This window comes from Momordica charantia (assembly GCF_013281855.1).
Source record: "Momordica charantia cultivar OHB3-1 chromosome 11 unlocalized genomic scaffold, Mcharantia_2.0 BLBB01000011.1, whole genome shotgun sequence".
NCBI lineage: Eukaryota > Viridiplantae > Streptophyta > Magnoliopsida > Cucurbitales > Cucurbitaceae > Momordica > Momordica charantia.
The window spans coordinates 19,467,872-19,486,474 of record NW_028275159.1 but is presented as its reverse complement, the minus strand read 5'-3'; the positions used below and the strand labels follow the sequence as shown (position 1 = coordinate 19,486,474).

Sequence of the window (18,603 nt, the reverse complement as noted above, 5' to 3'; positions counted from 1 at the left end):
ACTTACATTCTTTAACCATTTACGATGATTTGCTTTAATCATATTACAATATTCCAATTTGATTTTCTACATAAAATTGGGCAAAAGTATACGTGGTATGACCTAGAAACCCAATTATGAAGGCGATATCGGTATGTTTACTTATCAACCATATTAAAACTTGACCCGTACACTTGCGGTTAGCAATTTATATACTACACAAGGGGAGAGCAGAGTTTTGACAATTGAACTCTTTTCCTAAGGGTTATTCCTCAGATCTTGAATGGCCAACGTTTATGGCTCTAGGGCAATAAAGAGTTCCAATCGGTAATACATACGAGGCTTATGTTTTTTTTCCTCAACCACCCAATCCCGAGCAAGGGCCTAATTCACGTACATAATGGGAAGGGTAGGATAGGTCTTTCACTCTTTTTTTTACGTCAATAAATGAGTGAAGCGAAAGGACGAGTCACCAATAGGTAAGTGAGGAGTTCCTTGAGAATCATTTTTTCGGAGTATTTGACTTTAAAATGTTTCTTTGAAAAATGATTTAAAATTTCAAAAGTGTTTTTATTTGTGTGATAAAATTGCAATACATATGATTAAAGGAAGATGGAGACGTGTTATTATGAAATTTGAATTAGACTCTTCCCTGTTTGTCTAACAGAGACGTATCGAACAAGGATGACAAATCTTTACTTGACGACAAGGTTTCAACTTTGCCAAATGTTTAGAGGAAGCAAAGGGCTTTTGAATTTGAGATTTTCAAAATCACGTCAAGAAAACTAGGAAAAATTTGAAAATACTGCAAGCATTTTCACTTTTTCAAAAGCCATCCTCCCAGACTTACCTTAGAATCTTTAGATAAAACTAACCGGGTCAAAAATCCTATATCGAAAATATTAAAAGACTTAACAAGGTTTATAAATACATAAATTACTCATCTCTTTGTTAATTAGTTTTGAGATGAAAACTATATGAATAATAAGATGGCATTAGAATCCAACAAACTCAAACAAGCATTCGGTTTGGAAAAAGGAAAAAAAAAAGATCGGCCTAAGATTGGTAAGCTAAAAAAAACATCTCCTTGAAGGAGCAGGTTAAGGATCTTACATATGTAGAAACCACTCTATAAAGTAAATTCTCGCCTAAAAGACCAGACCTGGAGTTGAGAACAAGATCGAAAGTGCATCAAGCTCAAAAAACGATCCTTTTGAAAGGTCCTAGTGACTGTACGTGGTCCATGATCATGTTTGTGAAACAGTAAAAAATCAAAGTATGTTTGTGAAACGGTAAAAAATCAAAGTATCTTGGCCTTATCGCATGGGTTAATGCGATAAATGCGATAATCTGAAAGTAAAGGGCAACGTTTCGCGATTTAATGAATCTTCCACCTATGGGTAGACCAAAGGCATTGTCAGACACACTAAGTAAAAGAAAGTCTACATAATTAAGAAGTCTTCTGTAAAAGCACTAAATTCATAGGCCAGCAAGAACTTGAATTCTAGCATAACTATCAATGAAATATACAAAAAGAAAAAGAAAAGGGAGGAATGCCAGATAAGAAGGCTACTGGAATCCCTTCTAATTAGCCAAAATATCAATAAATATTAAATAGCAATAGTTAATTACAAGCTTAGCCTGCACCAAGAAGCTGTAATGTAACAAGAAAGAACATTATCCATATAAGATACAAAAATCTCTCCGTTTTCCTCTAGAAAATAAGTGGCTTCTTTCCCTCCAATGTCATAAAAAATAGGCTCCCAATAAAATTGAGCCAAAAACTTGAAGCTTCTAATAAAATTGAGCCAAAAACTTTCAGCCTTATCCTTGAAAAGACGACCGAGGAGGAGAGAAAACAGATAGAGAAAAGTAGCAGGTTCCAAAACTTAGTAGCTTTGATCGCATGAATGAAAATCAAGCCAGCAACCTTCCTTGTAACTACTTATCATCAAAAGTGTTGATACTTTCAAGAATAATCTCCCAAATGAAAACTTTCACTTTCTTGGGATTGCTATTCTTCCAACTTATGAAGCAGCAAATTCCTGCTATACCATAACTACCATAATAACCAATACATGTCCATGGACAAGTTGGTAGACATAGCAAAAACAGTCATTTACCTTTGATTTGTTAAAGAAAAAAACTCCCAGAACTTCCCCATCGGCCATTTTACTCTAACTTGGAAATTGCACTATGTTACTCCTATGCTTTGTGTTTTGTAAAGAGTTATCATATGCACATACAAAGAGGAGAAAGTAGATTTCCAACTGCCTCTCAATAGGTAAAAGGTAAAATAGGGGAGATATCTTTCATGAAAGGAGAGAAGTGGAGGATAGAGCTTCAGTATCCTCTTGTAGTTCAACCTTCTCGTGCCGACTACCGCAAGCTAACACATGGAGTGCAGGATACGCTCTCATCTGATGTCAAATCTTCATTTGCTTTTTACATAAAACTGATCACACTTTCCAAGGTTTTGTATATCTGTTCTGCACTGGGATGTGTCATGTCAAAAGAATAGAACTGATAGACCTGATTATCAACTTCGATCCAACTGCAGCCTGGTGTTTTATAAGCATTTTGCTCTTTCAAAAGTTTCCGAACCTTGCGAACCTCATCCCACTTTTCGAGCTCCGCATATATATTTGCCAGCATAATTCTATAACCGCCATTTTCTGGATCCATCTCGATCAACTTTTTCACTGAATATTCAGCTAAATCTGACCGGCCATGGATTTTGCATCCGTTTAGTAAAGAACCCCATACAACCTCATCTGGTTCAATATTCATTCCCCTCACAACTTCCATTGCTTCTTCGAACCGTCCTGCACGGCCAAGAAGGTCTATCAAGCACCCAAAGTGTTCGATCTGAGGCTCAATGCCATAGTCCTGCCTCATCATTTCGAAGTATGAGTAACCTTTCTCAACTAATCCTCCATGAGTACAAGCATTCAACACACCAACAAAAGTAACCCCATCTGGCTTCACGCCATCCCCACATTCAACCAACTTTACAAATAAATCAATTGCACTTTCACTATGGCCATGGAGTGCAAGACAGTTTATCAATGAATTCCACGACGTCAAGCTTTTTAAAGTAATCATATCAAAAACCCTTTTCGCTATTTTTAGATTGCCACATTTCCCATACATATCAAGTAGAGCATTTGAGATAAATGAATCCTGACTAAGACTTTTGAAAACATAACCATGAATCCACTTACCAAGATGAAGCATCCCAGTATGCCCACAAGCTGAAAGTGCAGAAGCAACTGTGATCTTGTTTGGCTTGTTTTCACGCTCCTCATCATCCTCCATTGCCAGGGACACCATTCTTCTAAACAACCAAATTGCTTCACAGAAGAATCCATTCTGAGCAAATCCAGCAATAATAGCATTCCAAGCAGGGACATCCCTCTCAGGCATACTCTCAAACAAGGCTACTGCATCATCAATGTTCCCAAGCCTCGCATACCCAGAAATCATAGCCGTCCAAGACACCACACTTCTCTCAATCATTTCATCGAACATCTGTCGTGCAATTCCAATGTCCGAACAGAACTTCGAGTAGGAATCAACAATGGCCGTTTGGACAACTGGGTATCGACCAAATCCAGATTTCAGAATCTGGGCATGAACCATTTGCGTGGCATTGGACTCCAAAACCTCGGGGCAAGATTTCAGAACATGGGGGTAGATAAAATGGTTGGGTCGAGGAGTTCCTCGGCGGACCATGTCACGGTACAAAACAAACGCGGCTTTAGAATCGGGCTGAGATGCATAAGCAGTGATCATTGCAGTGTAGAGATATACATTTGGGGAGTTCAATTGATCGAAAATGAAGCGAGCGTAAGATAAATTAGCAAGAGTAAGATTACAGAAGCGGACGAGCTTGAAGGCGAAGAACTGAGTCTGAGAGTGGCCAAGAGAGATGAGAAAGCCTTGGATTTGCTTGAGGTGATTGAGATGACTGCATTTTTCGAGCACTGATAGAACTAATTGGTTTAAATGAGGTTGAATTGGAACCGACGCCATTGTTTCTTTCTTCTGCTTTCTAGGTGTTGAGTTTGAATAACAGTCGTTCTTTGATGGACGACAATTTTCGAATTATTCGTTAGGATTATGAAATAAAGGCCAATTTTGGAAAGTTTTTTTTGTTTAGGAAACCTTCGTCTATAAATAATTCCCAAGTATTTGATGCGTTTGAGGAACATAAGAAGAGAAAAGGTAAGCGAAGATGGCTCGTTTGGTAACGTTTTATTTTCATTTCTTATTTTTTTTAGATGAGACTTGTCTGTTAATCTATCTTATTTTTGTTTCTAAATTTTGAGAAGCGTCTCTAAAAGTTGGGTCAAATTTTGGAAACTCCTAAAATAATTTCGTGTACTTGTTCCTTCTTCAAATCTCTAAATTCTTATTCTTTCATATATCAAAATCGATATGTTATTATGAGGTAGATTAAATATATTAGGAGAGCTAGTTCGGTTTAGAAGTTAAAGTCATTTTCTGGAGGTCGAAGATTCAATTCTCATCCCCATGTCCATGATTGTTGTACGATTAAAAAAAATGACGGGAGATAATATACTTTAGGTTTAAATATTATTTTCGATAATTTTGATTTTTGATTTTTTCATTTTGATATCTATGCTTTTAATTTTTGAGAGAATTATAAAATTAGCTGAAAAGAAATATATATATTTGTGTATATAGTTAGGTTTAAAATTTTATAAAAATAGTATAAATTACAAATCACAACCAACTAAAACTTACTTTGGTAACATTTTTGCAAAAAAAATAAAAGTATGATATTTTTGTAAATACATATTCATTTCGTGCAATTTAGTATAATTTCTATATATTTTTTTATCTCATTTTTTGATCATAATTTCGACATGACATTATATTTAATAATTTTATTATAATGTTGCAGAAATGTTATATTAAATAGTTTTGTTGTTATGTAAAATTTTACGGAAAAAAACCAAATAATAACTTTTTAAAATTACTGGAAGAAAGTACACCTTTTGAAAATATAATGATTAAAACTAATTAAAATAATAAAAATTAAATTAAAAGTACATTACTTACATGGAACATTTTAAAAGTACAGACGCACAGGAAAAATAGAAAGTCTAATGTATGCTCTTAACTATTGAGTTGGAATCTCCACTGTTTTCTCCAAAGTATTGGAGAAAATATAAAATCAGAAATGGCCATGGAATTTTCAACACAATAGGAAGTAGAAACCGTGGGATTGATGAGTTCAAAACAGTACAAACTAAGAATTACCCTTTATTACACACAGCATGAGCAGATGCGTCAAGAATCAAGCAACGAAATTCAGACAGAAATTCTCAAAAAATACACAATATCCATAATCCATTTGAGAACTGAAATCTCTGAGCAGTTGAAGCAAGAATAAGATGAGAGAGAAGGGGAAAAGAAAATGGTCTTCTCTCTCTCTCTCCATTTCTCCTCCTCCTCCGCTCGCTTCTCCTTGAAACGCTCCCAAATTTATCCTCTTTTTCCTTCACTCCTCTCCCTGTTTTCTTTCCCGCATTCCTTCCCATCCTCACAATCCTTGAATAAATTTACAATCCGGTTCCCAAGTTTGCGTCTCTCGTTTCTCGAGATTCGGAGCTTCAACTGAGTCGGATTCAATCTGGGTTCCCCAGGAAGTGTCTAATCTCCTCGTGTTTTTGAATTTTATACATGTCTGGAAGTGGTGGCAGTGCGATCTTCAAATGGAAGAAGACGTTGAAGGCAATAAGGCTGCTCTGCTTCTCAAATCCCAATCACCGATTGACCCAGATTTGCCCCATTTCGACCCATCTCAGTTATCTCCATGTTTCCAGTCATCGCCGGCGAGAATCGTTCATCGGCGTTCAGGAGCGCTACAAGTGGGACAACGGCGGGTCTGGTTCTGATGATTTCCGTTCGCAGTCCAACAACACGAGTACCCCAATCCGTAAGATTCGGGCGGAGGCCAATTGCCCACGTTGCTCCAAGCATATGGATATTCTCTTCTCTAACCGCCATTTCCCAACGCTTAATCCTCCTTCTTCCTCTATTCCTTTTTCTTGCGATGCTCCTCCCAAGGCTGCTGGAGGAGGAAGGGAAGCTTACGAGGCCGTTAATTTGTGCCCCAATTGCAAGACCGCTTACTACTTCCGCCCTTACAAGATCGCTCCTCTGCAGGGCAGCTTCATCGAGATCGGCAATCTTAACTCCAAACCCAAGAATTCATCAGAAAGAAGAATTACTACCAAAGATGGTAAAAGTAGTAGTCCCATGGCCGGTTCTACTGTTGATAATTATGTGAATAATAGGCTGAGAGTTGCGTTTTTTGAGACGGTGAGGTCGTATGGTGGGGAGCCGCCTGAGAATTGGCCTCCTGGATCGCCTCCCCCTAATGGGTTGCAGGTGCATTCTCCTCCAGGTCCGCCATTTGCGCCTGGAGCGAACTTCATTCGTGCTTCAGGTCCAGGGGGAAGTACCTCGGGTTCTGGTGGAAATGGCGCCGGTGATGGGAAGAAGATCGAATGGGGAGGATCGAATTTGGGGAAGGATCTACCCACTCCAAAAGAGATTTGCAGGGGTTTGGACAAATTTGTTATCGGCCAAGAAAGAGCCAAGAAGGTTTGTCAACTCTTTTTCAGCGACCTGATGAGATTATCATTAGTATGCATTTCATCGTGGCTTTTCTGCATAAACATGCACATATTTAGTTTAGAGCCTTTTAAGTGATATTGCTTAAATAAATTAGCTATCATGCAGTTAATTGCTTAAATAAGTTAACTTGGTCTTTTATTTTTGACCACCATCTAGCACGTTGTTAACAACGAGTGAATGAGTGTAAGCTATGATATGCAGTCTGAAGATGTGTTCTCGCAAAACTTAGGTGACTGGAACTAGCGGGAAGTTATATAATCGTGTGCGGATTTATTGCATTATTATTTTATGAACCCAACCATTGTAAAATTTCAAAGAAAGTTTTCTTTATCTTTCCCAGGTACTTTCTGTGGCTGTACATAACCATTACAAACGAATATATCATGCTTCCTTGCAAAAAGGGTTAGTTTTTTTTTTTTTTTTTTTCTATAACATTTGCATTAAAATTGTCATTTGATAAAAAAATTTCCCTTAACTCCATATCTATGAATAGCTGTTATTGTTGTTGTGGATTCATACAGCAGGTCAGGAACTGAATCAGGAAACCAAGATGTGATAGATGATGACGATAACGTGGAGTTAGAAAAGAGCAATGTTCTCTTGATGGGCCCAACAGGCTCTGGTATGGCCTTTTACACTTACCGAATTCCAATGTAACTGATGCTGTTTGTCATTGGCCTGATGTTGAGCATCCATGATGTATTGAAGCACTGTTCTAATTTGCAAATTGTAAAATAGGGAAGACGCTACTTGCAAAGACTTTGGCTCGATTTGTTAATGTGCCATTTGTCATTGCTGATGCTACAACTTTAACACAAGTGAGTTTCTTTTTTCTTCTCTTCCTCTCTGAATGATTTGTCGGAAACTGTAAGATGTGATGTTCATATGTTCACTATGAATTTCTGGCACATTCTAATTATCTTATTTTACCATTTTTTATTTGTGAAGAATTCCATGGTAAACTATTTATGACTTTCTAAGCTTGGTATTTTCTTAATGAAGTCATCTCTTTTGAGAATTGAACTTGAGCCTTGCCACAATGAGAAAAGTTAAGAGTTTCTTGGGACTAGGAATGTTCACAGCATTTTACAATTTTGCTGGTGCGGCTATTTTATTTTTTTTGAAAAGGGGCAGCTCAATTGCAGCACAATTCTTGGGCCTTAGGTTGAAATTCAATTAGGTAAGGGAGCAATTAAAGGGTAAATAATGGGAGAGAGCTTTCATGTCGGATGGATATTTTATAACTATTATGATATTTGAAGGTGGAAGATGTGATTTAAACACGTTAAGAAACTTTTCTTTTTTATCTCAAAAGTCCGACCCTTCCAGTACCTTTTCTTGATACAGACTACAGAGTATCAAGTTTTTCTTCCTTAGAGAAGTCCTTGAGAGCCAGGATTGAAAAGTTTTCCAATGTTTCTTTTATGAAAGATAAACTACTGGTTTATTCCCGTAGAATAATCAAAATTGGTAGCTAATGTGTGAAGGGTGTCTAACTAGAACTGAAAGGAAAGTTGTGGACAGTGGAAATACACCATTTATTATTTGTATTTTTTCTTTTGCAACCCCCATTTGGTGGACGATTATAAATGTCTATGGAATTATTTGGCCCTAACCCACAAACTGGGAGTAGATCATGCATGGAAATTTAAGGAGAAATCAAAGAGAACTTGTATGGTTAAAGTATTGGGTTGTGTGGCTCAAATGGCATCAAGAAACTTTTCAGTATTAAACACTTATCTTCATAATTTATGGGCTTCTAATTCAAATTAATGTGCTGGTCTTTTTGTGAGATATATCTTGATTGGTGCATGAGGTGCCTAAAAGGAGAAGATTGTTTTAGAATTGCGCAGTTTGTTTGGAGGAAGAGAAGGCACCAATAGATTCTCTGTTTATCCAGAAAAGAATTCCAATATATGCACTCTTTGTTAGAGAAGAAAAAAGAGACCTTTGATCATTTTTGTACCTGTTAACCCTTGCTTGGAGTAGGTTATGGGAACACTTCTGAGTTTAGTTGGGTTCCTTCCTTCCTATGGTAGAAGGTTTCCATACCTCTACTTTTTCCTATCCTTCATTGACGCAACCCTAAAATCCTATGGGAAATGCACGTGATGCTACTCTGTGGTAGATGCAACGTTTGGAGCTAGATGCATTCTGTAAGATGTTAGCATTATTGTAGAGACTTAATTTAAATCAAATAGCTGAATTATATAAAATGCCTTGTTCAAGAAGTTTCTTATCAAGTTTCTTTCTCCTTTTATCTGAAAGAGCCAACTTTGTGGTTTGGTAATGTGTTGGTTAATTGATTGAAAAGGAAGAAATGATTTTTGAAAAATGAAAAATGAGAATGAAGATGTGGAAGTTGCTTGAGATAGAGTTAAATGCTTTACTTATTGTTCCTAGGAGTGTTAAGTCCATATATTTTGGAATTTCTTGCCTTTTGTATTCTAGATGGTCATTGTAATGTAATCAAGCTTTTCATTCAAGGGTTTCTTGTTCTTTTGTTTGCTTCCTCTCTCAAAAGGGAGAGGGGACAATAAATGTAGAAGCAATCCTTTAACTTTCTTGTAGATAACCAGAAGCCACGTTGCTTTCATTTGCCTCATTTTTCATATGCCCCAAGCCACCAACGCTAATTATTTTAAATGATTAATAATACAATATCAGCTTCTTCTCAAAATAAAAAAAGAACATCTATGAAGGTTTGTGGTTGAATTAATAGATGACATTGTTACTTTTTGCAGGCCGGTTATGTTGGAGAAGACGTTGAATCAATTTTGTACAAGCTACTCACTGTAAGCTTCATGTTTAGCAATTTCCCTCCTAACTAGCTGATTTTATCGAGTTGTGTTTGGTTTTCTTTTATATGTCCTTCATTTCTGCCTTGTTTAGTAGTTTTATTTATTTCATAACTACAATGGTTGGTTTTCCTTCATTTTTTATTTTTTTTTTCTTGTTAATTTATATATGGTGGTCAACTTATAATAGACTGTAAAAAATAGGATGCTTGACAATTAACGGATGAAAGAGTGCTAGTTTTTAAGAATGGTGTTTTTCAACTCAGATAAACTTTGAGCTCAAGAAATTGTTCTGTTTCTGTAAAGATGAAGAAATTGAAAAATAGGCTCAATCCTCATTCATCAATCTGCTAGGTTAGAGCTGATACGGTTTATTAATTAAGATAATTTAGCTCAACAAATTGAGAAAATGTTATTATAGAGAAAAAGCTAATACCTCAAACATCACCTCTATTTTCAGTTAAATATGACACTAGCAATAATTTGGATCTTTTCACCAGCTAGCTGAAAAATCAGCAAATGTTGCTTGGCTTAAGTCAATCTCGTGCCATTATCAATGTTGCTCTACGAGTGATGAAGTGTTTCTGGGCTCTTGATTTCAACTATCAGTGTAATGTAGAATTATCCGGATATTGCCTTTTAAATCTATGAGCAGCTAATATTGATCCACATTTTTTATATGTATTTAGGCAGCAGAGTTCAATGTACAAGCAGCTCAACAAGGGATGATTTACATTGATGAAGTCGACAAGATAACAAAGAAGGTTTTGATGATTTTTAAATTAATCAATCTCTTTTCTTTATAGAGATCTACTATATTAACATAAACCTTGTTAATTCATATCCTTTTTCTCAGGCTGAGAGTCTAAATATTAGCAGAGATGTTTCTGGTGAGGGTGTTCAACAGGCATTATTAAAAATGCTAGAAGGAACCGTGAGTCAATTAAACTTTATCACTTGATTCATTTCCTATGCATTACTTGCCCAATTTAACGTGTCCAATGAGAAATTTGTATTGCCATATCGGTTGTGATTTCTTTATTCTTCTTACTTTAAACTTTTCTTATTGGCTTTAGTTAACTATTTTTTTTTTTTTTTTGAACAAGAAACAAACTTCTCATTGAATTAATGAAAATGAATGAAAATGTTCATCTCGAAGGAGTGAAATAAACAAAAGGAAAAGAAAATATAACAGATAACAGATAACAAAATAAACTCAAAGGTTAAGAGATAAACTAAAAGCTCCCCAATTAAAACAGATAAGTGAAGGAGAATAATTTTCAAACAAACATGATATGGAACACCACTGTGAAGCCTTAAACTTAGCCAAGCTGAACCGATCGGATTTAGTTAACTAATTTATGCATGCAATTTAACTGGAAATACCTATTGTATATGTCCATGGACATTCAATTTCTTATCGTATGGTTGGTAGGCATTTTCGTAAGGGTTTTGTATACCCGCTTACATGTAATATATTATATATTATTTTATTTCTTATCTTTTTGTTTTTAGGAAATTTTCTCTCAAGTATATTAAACTTGTTGCAGTTGTCTTATTGGAACTTAATTATCTGTCCAATTTTCTATAGAACACTTCAAATTGAGTATATCTTGTTTTTGTTTTTGTTTTTTTTTTTCAATTTTCGTTATCACTATTTTATGAATAATAATTTCACCATGTACTTCATGTTATGGTTATAATTTTGAACTTAAGTATATTTACTGCATGAAGTTTTGGAGCCCTAAGCTTTTGAAATTGGTAAACATTTGTCAACTTTTTTTTTTTTATACGAAATCATGCTTTCATTGAGAAAAATGAAAGGAAAAACAAGAGCATAAAAAAAAAGCAGCCCTACAAGAGGACACCCACTAAAGAAAAGGGCTCCAATACAGAAGAATAATACCTAACTGATAATTACAAAAAACCTTAGAAACCGAACTCCACAAAGAAGTATTGGTAAACCTTTGTCAACTTAATTAGTCAAATGATAGGGAAATGGTGAAACCCACATGGTCTTTGTCTAGAAATTGGAGTGATCACATGACATTTCCATTTGATTTGGATGAGTGAGTGGTCGTTAAACTAGTTCTGAAAATAAGGGTTATAAATCATAAATTAGAAATGCATGGTATCAAGTTATAATCATTCCATTGTGTATGAGAGTGGAATTTGCATTTTACCTTTTATGGAGATGGAATTATACTTGGAATTTGGAAATTTGAAGTCAGGACTAAAACATGCACCTTACTTTTGTATGCTTGTCGTAATTGTAGCAGACATGAGAGAAGCTTCATGTGTCGGTAAATGAAGAGTAGAGGAAGAGCATTGGATGATGGATTCTAGCAGCTCTCCTCTCTCCTCATCCTCTTTTCTCTTGCTCTCTTTGTTTTGCATACCTTACTTGGACAATATATGCCTTAATCGAAAGATGTTCCTAGATGCTGCTGTATTTGTGTTGTAAAGAGGAAGATTTTCAGTGCGAGTGTTGACGAAAAGCACAGAGGCAATAGGGTGTATCTTACTTAGTGGATATCAATTAATGTGCTTTTTGACTTTTACATTCCATTCATATGATTGGGCATTGAACTGGTTCAGAGTTATCCTTACCTCTCCAAAGTCAGATAGCTTCTTTAGACAAAGGCAATAGGGTGTATCTTACTTAGTGGAGGTTCTAGGCAAAGTTTTTAAAGTTAGATAGCAATGGGCAGAAGTCTTGTGTAATGGTTCTAGAAGATAGAAAGCATGACGGTTGGAAAGTGTTCATAAGGATGATAGAAGATTCAAATGCTCTGGGTCTTGAAAGGGCACCAAGCTGGAGAGTAGGAAGGAGTTGAAGTTTCTACCTCCAACATCCTTCGCCCATGTCTTGAAAATTGACAAGAAAGGGGTTGTGGATTTTATTGAATTAGGCTGGGAAGGGTTGTGAAAGTGGAAGGACGTTTGGTGAAGAAATTTGATAACAAAGCATTATTGTGGTGTGCTGATGAGGACTACCCACTTTCTATGCTACTGAAGATAATGGGTGGCAATGCAGGATTTGTAGCTTTAATTTGAATCTTGGGTTCCCTCATGTTATGAGAGGGCCAGTGTAGTTTCCTCCTAGGGGGCCCTTTTGTATTTGTTCTCCTTCATCGTTTCTCAATGAAAGCTTGGCTTACTATAAAACAAAAAAAAGTTTTGAGAGCTTGAAGATCTTATCAAGATGATAATTGAGATCTGGAGGGAGGCCTGTCAGCATCAATAGCTGACTTGGCTCAAACTGGTGGATTTGTGCATTATCTTTTTTAACAAGTTGATAAAGCTTCTTTTTTTGTAGTAGGATTGTTAGCTTTTAAATTCTCTAATTCCAACGTACCTACAATAGTTTTTATCTTTTCTTGATGGCTTCACATCTGTTGAAAGTTGTATTTATCTTTTCCAACATCTTTTATAATAGAAATTTTCAACAAATTAATAATAACTTCATGCTTAGTGATACTTGACAGGACTATGGGATTTGTTTATGATGCCATTTAACGATCTAATTTGTGAAATAAGAAAAATGAGATTGATGGACTAACTTTCACGTGTAGGTCCATTAACATTTTAGGTCCAGATTGTTTATATGCAATGGGGAAGATTATGAATATTTTAAGTGAGTAACAATATCTCTATTGATATCAGACCTTTTGAGTGAAATCAAAAGCAAAGTCAAGAGGACTTTTATAAGGGGAAGATTATAGGTATATAAATGAGGGATAATATCTCCATTAGTATGAGGTGTTTTTGGTCAGATCAAAAGCAAATCCACGAGCACTTATGTCCAAACTGGACAACCATTGTAGGATTGTCCCTAACATATAGATGATTCAATGATCGCTTCTACCTTCTTGTTCTTGTTCTTGTTGATTGGAACTTTCTGTTTCCTTATCAATGTGATTAATTGTAATTTAATTTCCACAGCATGGAATAGAAAAATATGAATCTTATAGTATTATTTTTAGCTTTACATTTTTGTGGAATCCTAAATTCTGGGTATGACTTGTTGTCTAGATAGTAAATGTTCCTGAGAAGGGGGCAAGGAAACATCCTCGGGGTGATAGCATTCAGGTAATATATACTAAAAAATTACTCTCAAATTTATTTTATTCACCTATGTGCAAGTTTTACAGTGTATTGCAACATCTACTTATCCTTGATAACCATCTTTAGATGCTATAAGTTCAGTATGGTAATGATGACATGTATGTGCGTATTTTTTTGGAAACTGTATCTGCTTTAACACTTTTGTTTTTCTTCAATAGATATTTTTCAGAAAAAAATCAGTTTCTGTGTCTTTGCATAGAGAGAGTCCTACACATATTATACACACACATAAACTGAGTAAACAGAGAAGAGTGGAGTTCTAGCTTCTTGGTTTAGAGTTTCTTTTGCTAGAGTCTTACACTCGGCTGTATTTATTACTGACAGACTGGATATATATATTTTCTTCTGGATGGGGATTACCACTTAAAAAATATATTTTAATTGAGTTGAAAAATTCTGCAGATAGATACAAAAGATATTTTGTTTATATGTGGTGGAGCGTTCGTAGATCTAGAAAAGACAATCTCTGATAGGTAGGTTATTCGATATTTTTCCATTAATTCTCATCATTTTTCAGTGTTCAATGGTTCTTTCTCAGTACTAAAATGGTTTATTACTGATCAGACGGCAAGATTCTTCTATTGGTTTTGGAGCACCTGTTCGTGCTAACATGAGAATGGGCGGGGTAACGAGTGCTGCGGTTACATCATCATTACTGGAAACCGTGAGAACTAAAGCCCTTTGGATTTTTTGGGATTTGGCGTTAAGCCTCTGCATTGATTTAATTTTTTCCACATGTTCTGAATTTATAATCGATGCATGGAGATGACGTGGCACCTCATTTCTGCTTAATAAAAGGGTCAAGAATCCATTTAGCGCTCTCTAAATTGTTCATTTTGGTGCTTTCCAGGTTGAGAGTTCTGATCTTATAGCATATGGCCTCATACCAGAGTTCATAGGGCGTTTTCCAATTCTTGTCAGTTTATTAGCCTTAACTGAGGACCAGCTTGTCCAGGTATCAATTCATTATTTGTTTTATTTCCACGCCTTTCTTTTCAACTTGTTTGTGAATTATCAAAGCAAATAGAAGAACCAAATTTCTTTCTTTTAAACTTGTTTTTCATTAAAAAATAAATAAAAAGAATAAAAAAAGACTATGGCCTTCTTTCTTTATCCATTGGACCTTCTCATATAAAACTTCCTTGTCCTTTTTCTCCCTCTCTCTCTCTATCAAATCTACAATCTGAAACCTTTTATTTCAGCTCCTTTAAGAAACTTATCTCCTTTTTATTTATTCGTAATGAAAATTATCCAGAGTACAATGTAAATTCTCTGTTTTCAGTAAAGCCTTTCTTTTATTCCTTAAAGAGTGGAAAATTTTCATTTTCAGCTTCTTGTGATCCACGAGGATTAAACATTCTCTTCGAAATCCAAACATACTTTGTTCTTTTGGTTCCCTTATGTATTTTTCTCTCTCTTCCAATAGTCACTCTGTCTTCCCCTGTAGCCCAACATGCATCATCTTCCTTGCTGAAGTTCGACGTTTCTAGACTGCCCTCTTAATGGTATATGTGGATTTTTTGTTATTTCACTTATATCATGCTTACAACTCATTTCATGAAACTATATTGGATCCCTCTGACTTATTTGGAACAAACTTGTAAAGTTCTGGTTTGCCTGATTGAGTTGAGACTTTCATCATACACAAATATGCCCATTTATAGTTCAAATTCCATCCAAGTGAGAAGTTCCATTATGAGTCCTGAGAACAGAGAATTTTCCTGCAAGAAGTTAAATACGAAGAAGAGATCAAGCCTTCCTCTAAAAGAAAGAACTAAAAAGTTATTTCTTGTTAGAGATTTAACTACTCAATATACAATAAACTTCATATTTCGTCCACAATTTCATTCATTTGAATTTTTTGTCTGAATAGTCGTCAGTGCACAGGGCTCAATATCTAAGCCTTGGTTGCATACCTCAATCCACGTTCTAGTAATTAGTACTGCATATTTTGCTTGTCATATATGAATGTAGAAAGGTGGCTCCATCTTATAATGAAATATGCACGTTACGCGTGCTGTTGATTTTCTTTGGCACTTTCTTTCTATAACCAAAATGAGTACAAAAGTTTCCTTGGACTTGCCGTTGTTAACAGGTCCTCACGGAACCAAAGAACGCTCTTGGCAAGCAGTACAAGAAGTTGTTTGGCATGAATAACGTGAGTATTTTCTCATGCTTACCGATTTCTACGATTTCCTACGTCAAATCAAACCCTCTCCATTTCCATCTCTAACAATCAATGTGAATCAGACCCTCTTAATAAAACCGCCATTCAATTTCCAGGTGAAGCTGCATTACACAGAGAAAGCACTGAGGCGGATTGCCCAGAAAGCAATGGCCAAGAACACTGGCGCCAGAGGCTTAAGAGCCATATTGGAAAGCACTCTTACCGAAGCCATGTATGAGGTAGATATTGAGGCTGAAACCATCTGAATATAGCAATGAGGTCTTTACTTGTATGCCCATTTTGATGTAATCTCACTTCAATTCCCAAATGTTTAGATTCCGGATGTTAAGACCGGAAACGATAGAGTAGATGCCGTCGTCGTTGATGAAGAGTCGATTGGTTCGCTAAATTCGAGCGGTTGCGGGGGGAAAATTCTTCGTGGGGATGGAGCATTCGAGCGGTATTTGGCAGAGACCAAGTTGAAGGAATCACAGGTACGATTTCTTTCAATATAGCTTTCATTTTTTGAATTTATGAAACTTTAGTTGATGGAACAATTTGTTTGTAGAATAATTTGGAGGTGGTGGAGTTGGCGGAAGGAGAGTCAGAGCTGTCAAGAGCCGTGAGTATATAGAAACAATATGATTAACCACGATAGTTCTTATGAAATACTCTTTCTTTTCTTTTTTCCCTTTTTTGGTTTTTGTTTCTTGGGGAAAAAATAAAATACATTCATAATATATGGTGTAATTAATTATCCCATTGTAACACCACATAGCTCAGGTTAAGTTCATTGTATTAGAGAAGATAGGAAGGAAAATGCATTGATCATTTAGCCTAACGTTATCTCTGTCTAAATAATATTTAAGAGAAAAAAAAAATAAATCGTTACCTTTCAATATGTCTTTGCATTTTTTTTTTGGTTAAATCATAAATTTAATTCTTGACGTCTAATTATCTTAAAGCTTTTTATTTGATTCTAATTTCTTTTTTTTTTTTTTAACGTTGACATCATTACTTAAATGTTGTGGAATGTTAAATGTGGGTGGTGCATGGGATAAAAATGTTATTCATTTGGATACAACAATATTTGGTAAAGTTCTCATGCTTTATTTTCTTTAAAGTTTCTTAATTTTGATACATTTATATTTGGTATAGTTTCGCAATGAATCATCAGTCATGTTTTTTTAGTCGTGTAAAATAACGTTTTGGTTCTAAGATTTGAGTTTGGGCAACATGTTAGATTTCGTTCTTAGTCCCTCATTCTTGTTCCTCTCCCCCTTCCCTTTGCGCACCTCGCGGTTGGTGTTGTTGTTTGAGTTGCCTCCATTTGTGTCGTCTGTTGTATGAATGAAGACGTTGAAACGAACGAAGGTCTCGTTTGATAAAAAATAAAAAGGAATATAAAAAATTCGAGTGGTTGAAGTTGCTATCTATATTTAGTTCAAGGAGATCAAAGAGGTGTTTAATTTAATTTATTTATTGATTTTAACATTTTTTATACAATATTAAGTTTTTAATTTTAATTTTATAAGTGATCACATCTATTTTTATTATATTTTATTTTGCTTGATGCGGATCTCTCTCTCTTCAATAAATTACTTTTTTTTGGCAAATAAATTGCTTTTTCTTTTAATGTGCCTATTTTCTTTATTTTATTACAATTAATTAATATAAATTAAACTACTTTTAAATTGTTCTATTGTTTTATTGTAATAATATATTAATTTGTTTTTTTAATTTATAAAAACGTAATAAATTGATGCAATTAATTTGATGGAAATGATTAATTTTGTTAAATACATTTCTTTTATAATAATTATTAAGATTGATTGCTAAATAAATTCATATGAAAATGTACTTTTTGTTGAATGGTTAAAGAAGAAAGTAAGAAAGATGAGAAGGAATAGAGGTAGAAAAGTTATTTCAAAATGTACTTTTATGTTAGGAATGGTCGGAATAAATATTTTTTTAGAAAAGGATCCAAACTTCTAAAATAAAAAACATTGGGGCCTAAAAATGACATTTTTTTTTAGTTCTAAAATTTAGCAGGTTACAATTTAGTTCTTGAAGTTTAAAGTTTGCATCGATTTAAACTCTATCGTGAAATATTTTGTTAAATTTCTTATACATATTGATCGATAAATTGATGAAGGATTAAATTTATTTATAAATTACAAAAATAAAATCGTTATAGGATAAAAATTGATGCTTAATTTTGATGAGAGTTTTCGTACTAGAGACTAAATTGTTACAAATTCTAAACCATAGAGAGTAAATTTTTAAATCTTAAAATACGAAGACTAAATCGCACAATTAAAAGTTCAAATACTTAATCGTTACTTTAATGAAAGTATAGAGACCAAATGTACTTTTTAATGCAATAATTATTAAAAGAGAAAAAAACTGCCCCTCCAGTTTAAATCCCTCCTTGCCCACAACCGACCAAAAAGGGAAGGACTTTTCCCTCTGGGGTAGGAAAATCATGATCGGGATTAATATTTATAGATTTCATCTTAAATCTTTGTCAGATCCTTTATCTTTTCAATGTAGAATCCTTAATCTCCTCTTTTAAGATCGTGACTTTTTTGAAACGTCGATATTAGTCTTGAATGTTTTGGACTCTGTTACTATATTAATATTCATGAAATTCTATCTTAAAACTAATTAACAATGAGAGGAGTAACCTACTTGCATCATAACAAGATCGATCTTGTTAACTTAGGTCTCTTATGTTTTCAAGGTGGAATCCTTAACACAAACACCCTACAACATTAACAGATGCAACAAATCAATATTGGTTTGCTTTCGAACTCAATCTCGAACCAAAAAAGAAAAACAAACAAACAAACAAAAAAA

At 34.8% G+C, this 18,603-nt stretch overlaps 2 protein-coding genes across 3 annotated transcripts; one reads left to right on the top strand and one right to left on the bottom strand.

Annotated features, from left to right (window-relative positions):
- Positions 1-1,561: 1,561 nt before the first annotated feature.
- Positions 1,562-4,113, bottom strand: LOC111022983 (Pentatricopeptide repeat (PPR) superfamily protein). Its single transcript, XM_022300315.2, has one exon. The coding sequence runs from the start codon at positions 4,012-4,014 to the stop codon at positions 2,425-2,427; it is 1,590 nt and encodes a 529-aa protein (XP_022156007.2). The 5' UTR covers positions 4,015-4,113; the 3' UTR covers positions 1,562-2,424.
- Positions 4,114-5,245: 1,132 nt separating this feature from the next.
- On the top strand, positions 5,246-16,645 carry LOC111022984 (ATP-dependent Clp protease). Of its 2 annotated transcripts, none has more exons than XM_022300318.2 (15): positions 5,246-6,618; positions 6,992-7,053; positions 7,176-7,273; positions 7,390-7,469; positions 9,396-9,446; positions 10,139-10,213; positions 10,306-10,383; positions 13,485-13,541; positions 13,980-14,050; positions 14,142-14,241; positions 14,428-14,532; positions 15,673-15,735; positions 15,861-15,983; positions 16,080-16,238; positions 16,313-16,645. In XM_022300318.2, the coding sequence occupies exons 1-15, from the start codon at positions 5,692-5,694 to the stop codon at positions 16,376-16,378; spliced, it is 2,115 nt and encodes a 704-aa protein (XP_022156010.1). In that variant the 5' UTR covers positions 5,246-5,691; the 3' UTR covers positions 16,379-16,645. The 2 variants fall into 2 exon arrangements, with proteins under 2 accessions (XP_022156010.1, XP_022156009.1); XM_022300317.2 differs by having other exon boundaries at positions 5,248-6,618; positions 7,173-7,273.
- The last annotated feature ends 1,958 nt before the right edge of the window (positions 16,646-18,603 follow it).

Excerpts from the sequence above, each read along its gene's own strand:
- LOC111022983 (XM_022300315.2), bottom strand. The coding sequence starts at position 4,014 with ATGGCGTCGGTTCCAATTCAACCTCATTTAAACCAATTAGTTCTATCA.
- LOC111022984 (XM_022300317.2), top strand. The coding sequence starts at position 5,692 with ATGTCTGGAAGTGGTGGCAGTGCGATCTTCAAATGGAAGAAGACGTTG. Across the intron at positions 7,470-9,395 it reads ATGCTACAACTTTAACACAA|GCCGGTTATGTTGGAGAAGA; the intron begins GTGAGTTTCTTT and ends TACTTTTTGCAG. Across the intron at positions 14,051-14,141 it reads GAAAAGACAATCTCTGATAG|ACGGCAAGATTCTTCTATTG; the intron begins GTAGGTTATTCG and ends ATTACTGATCAG.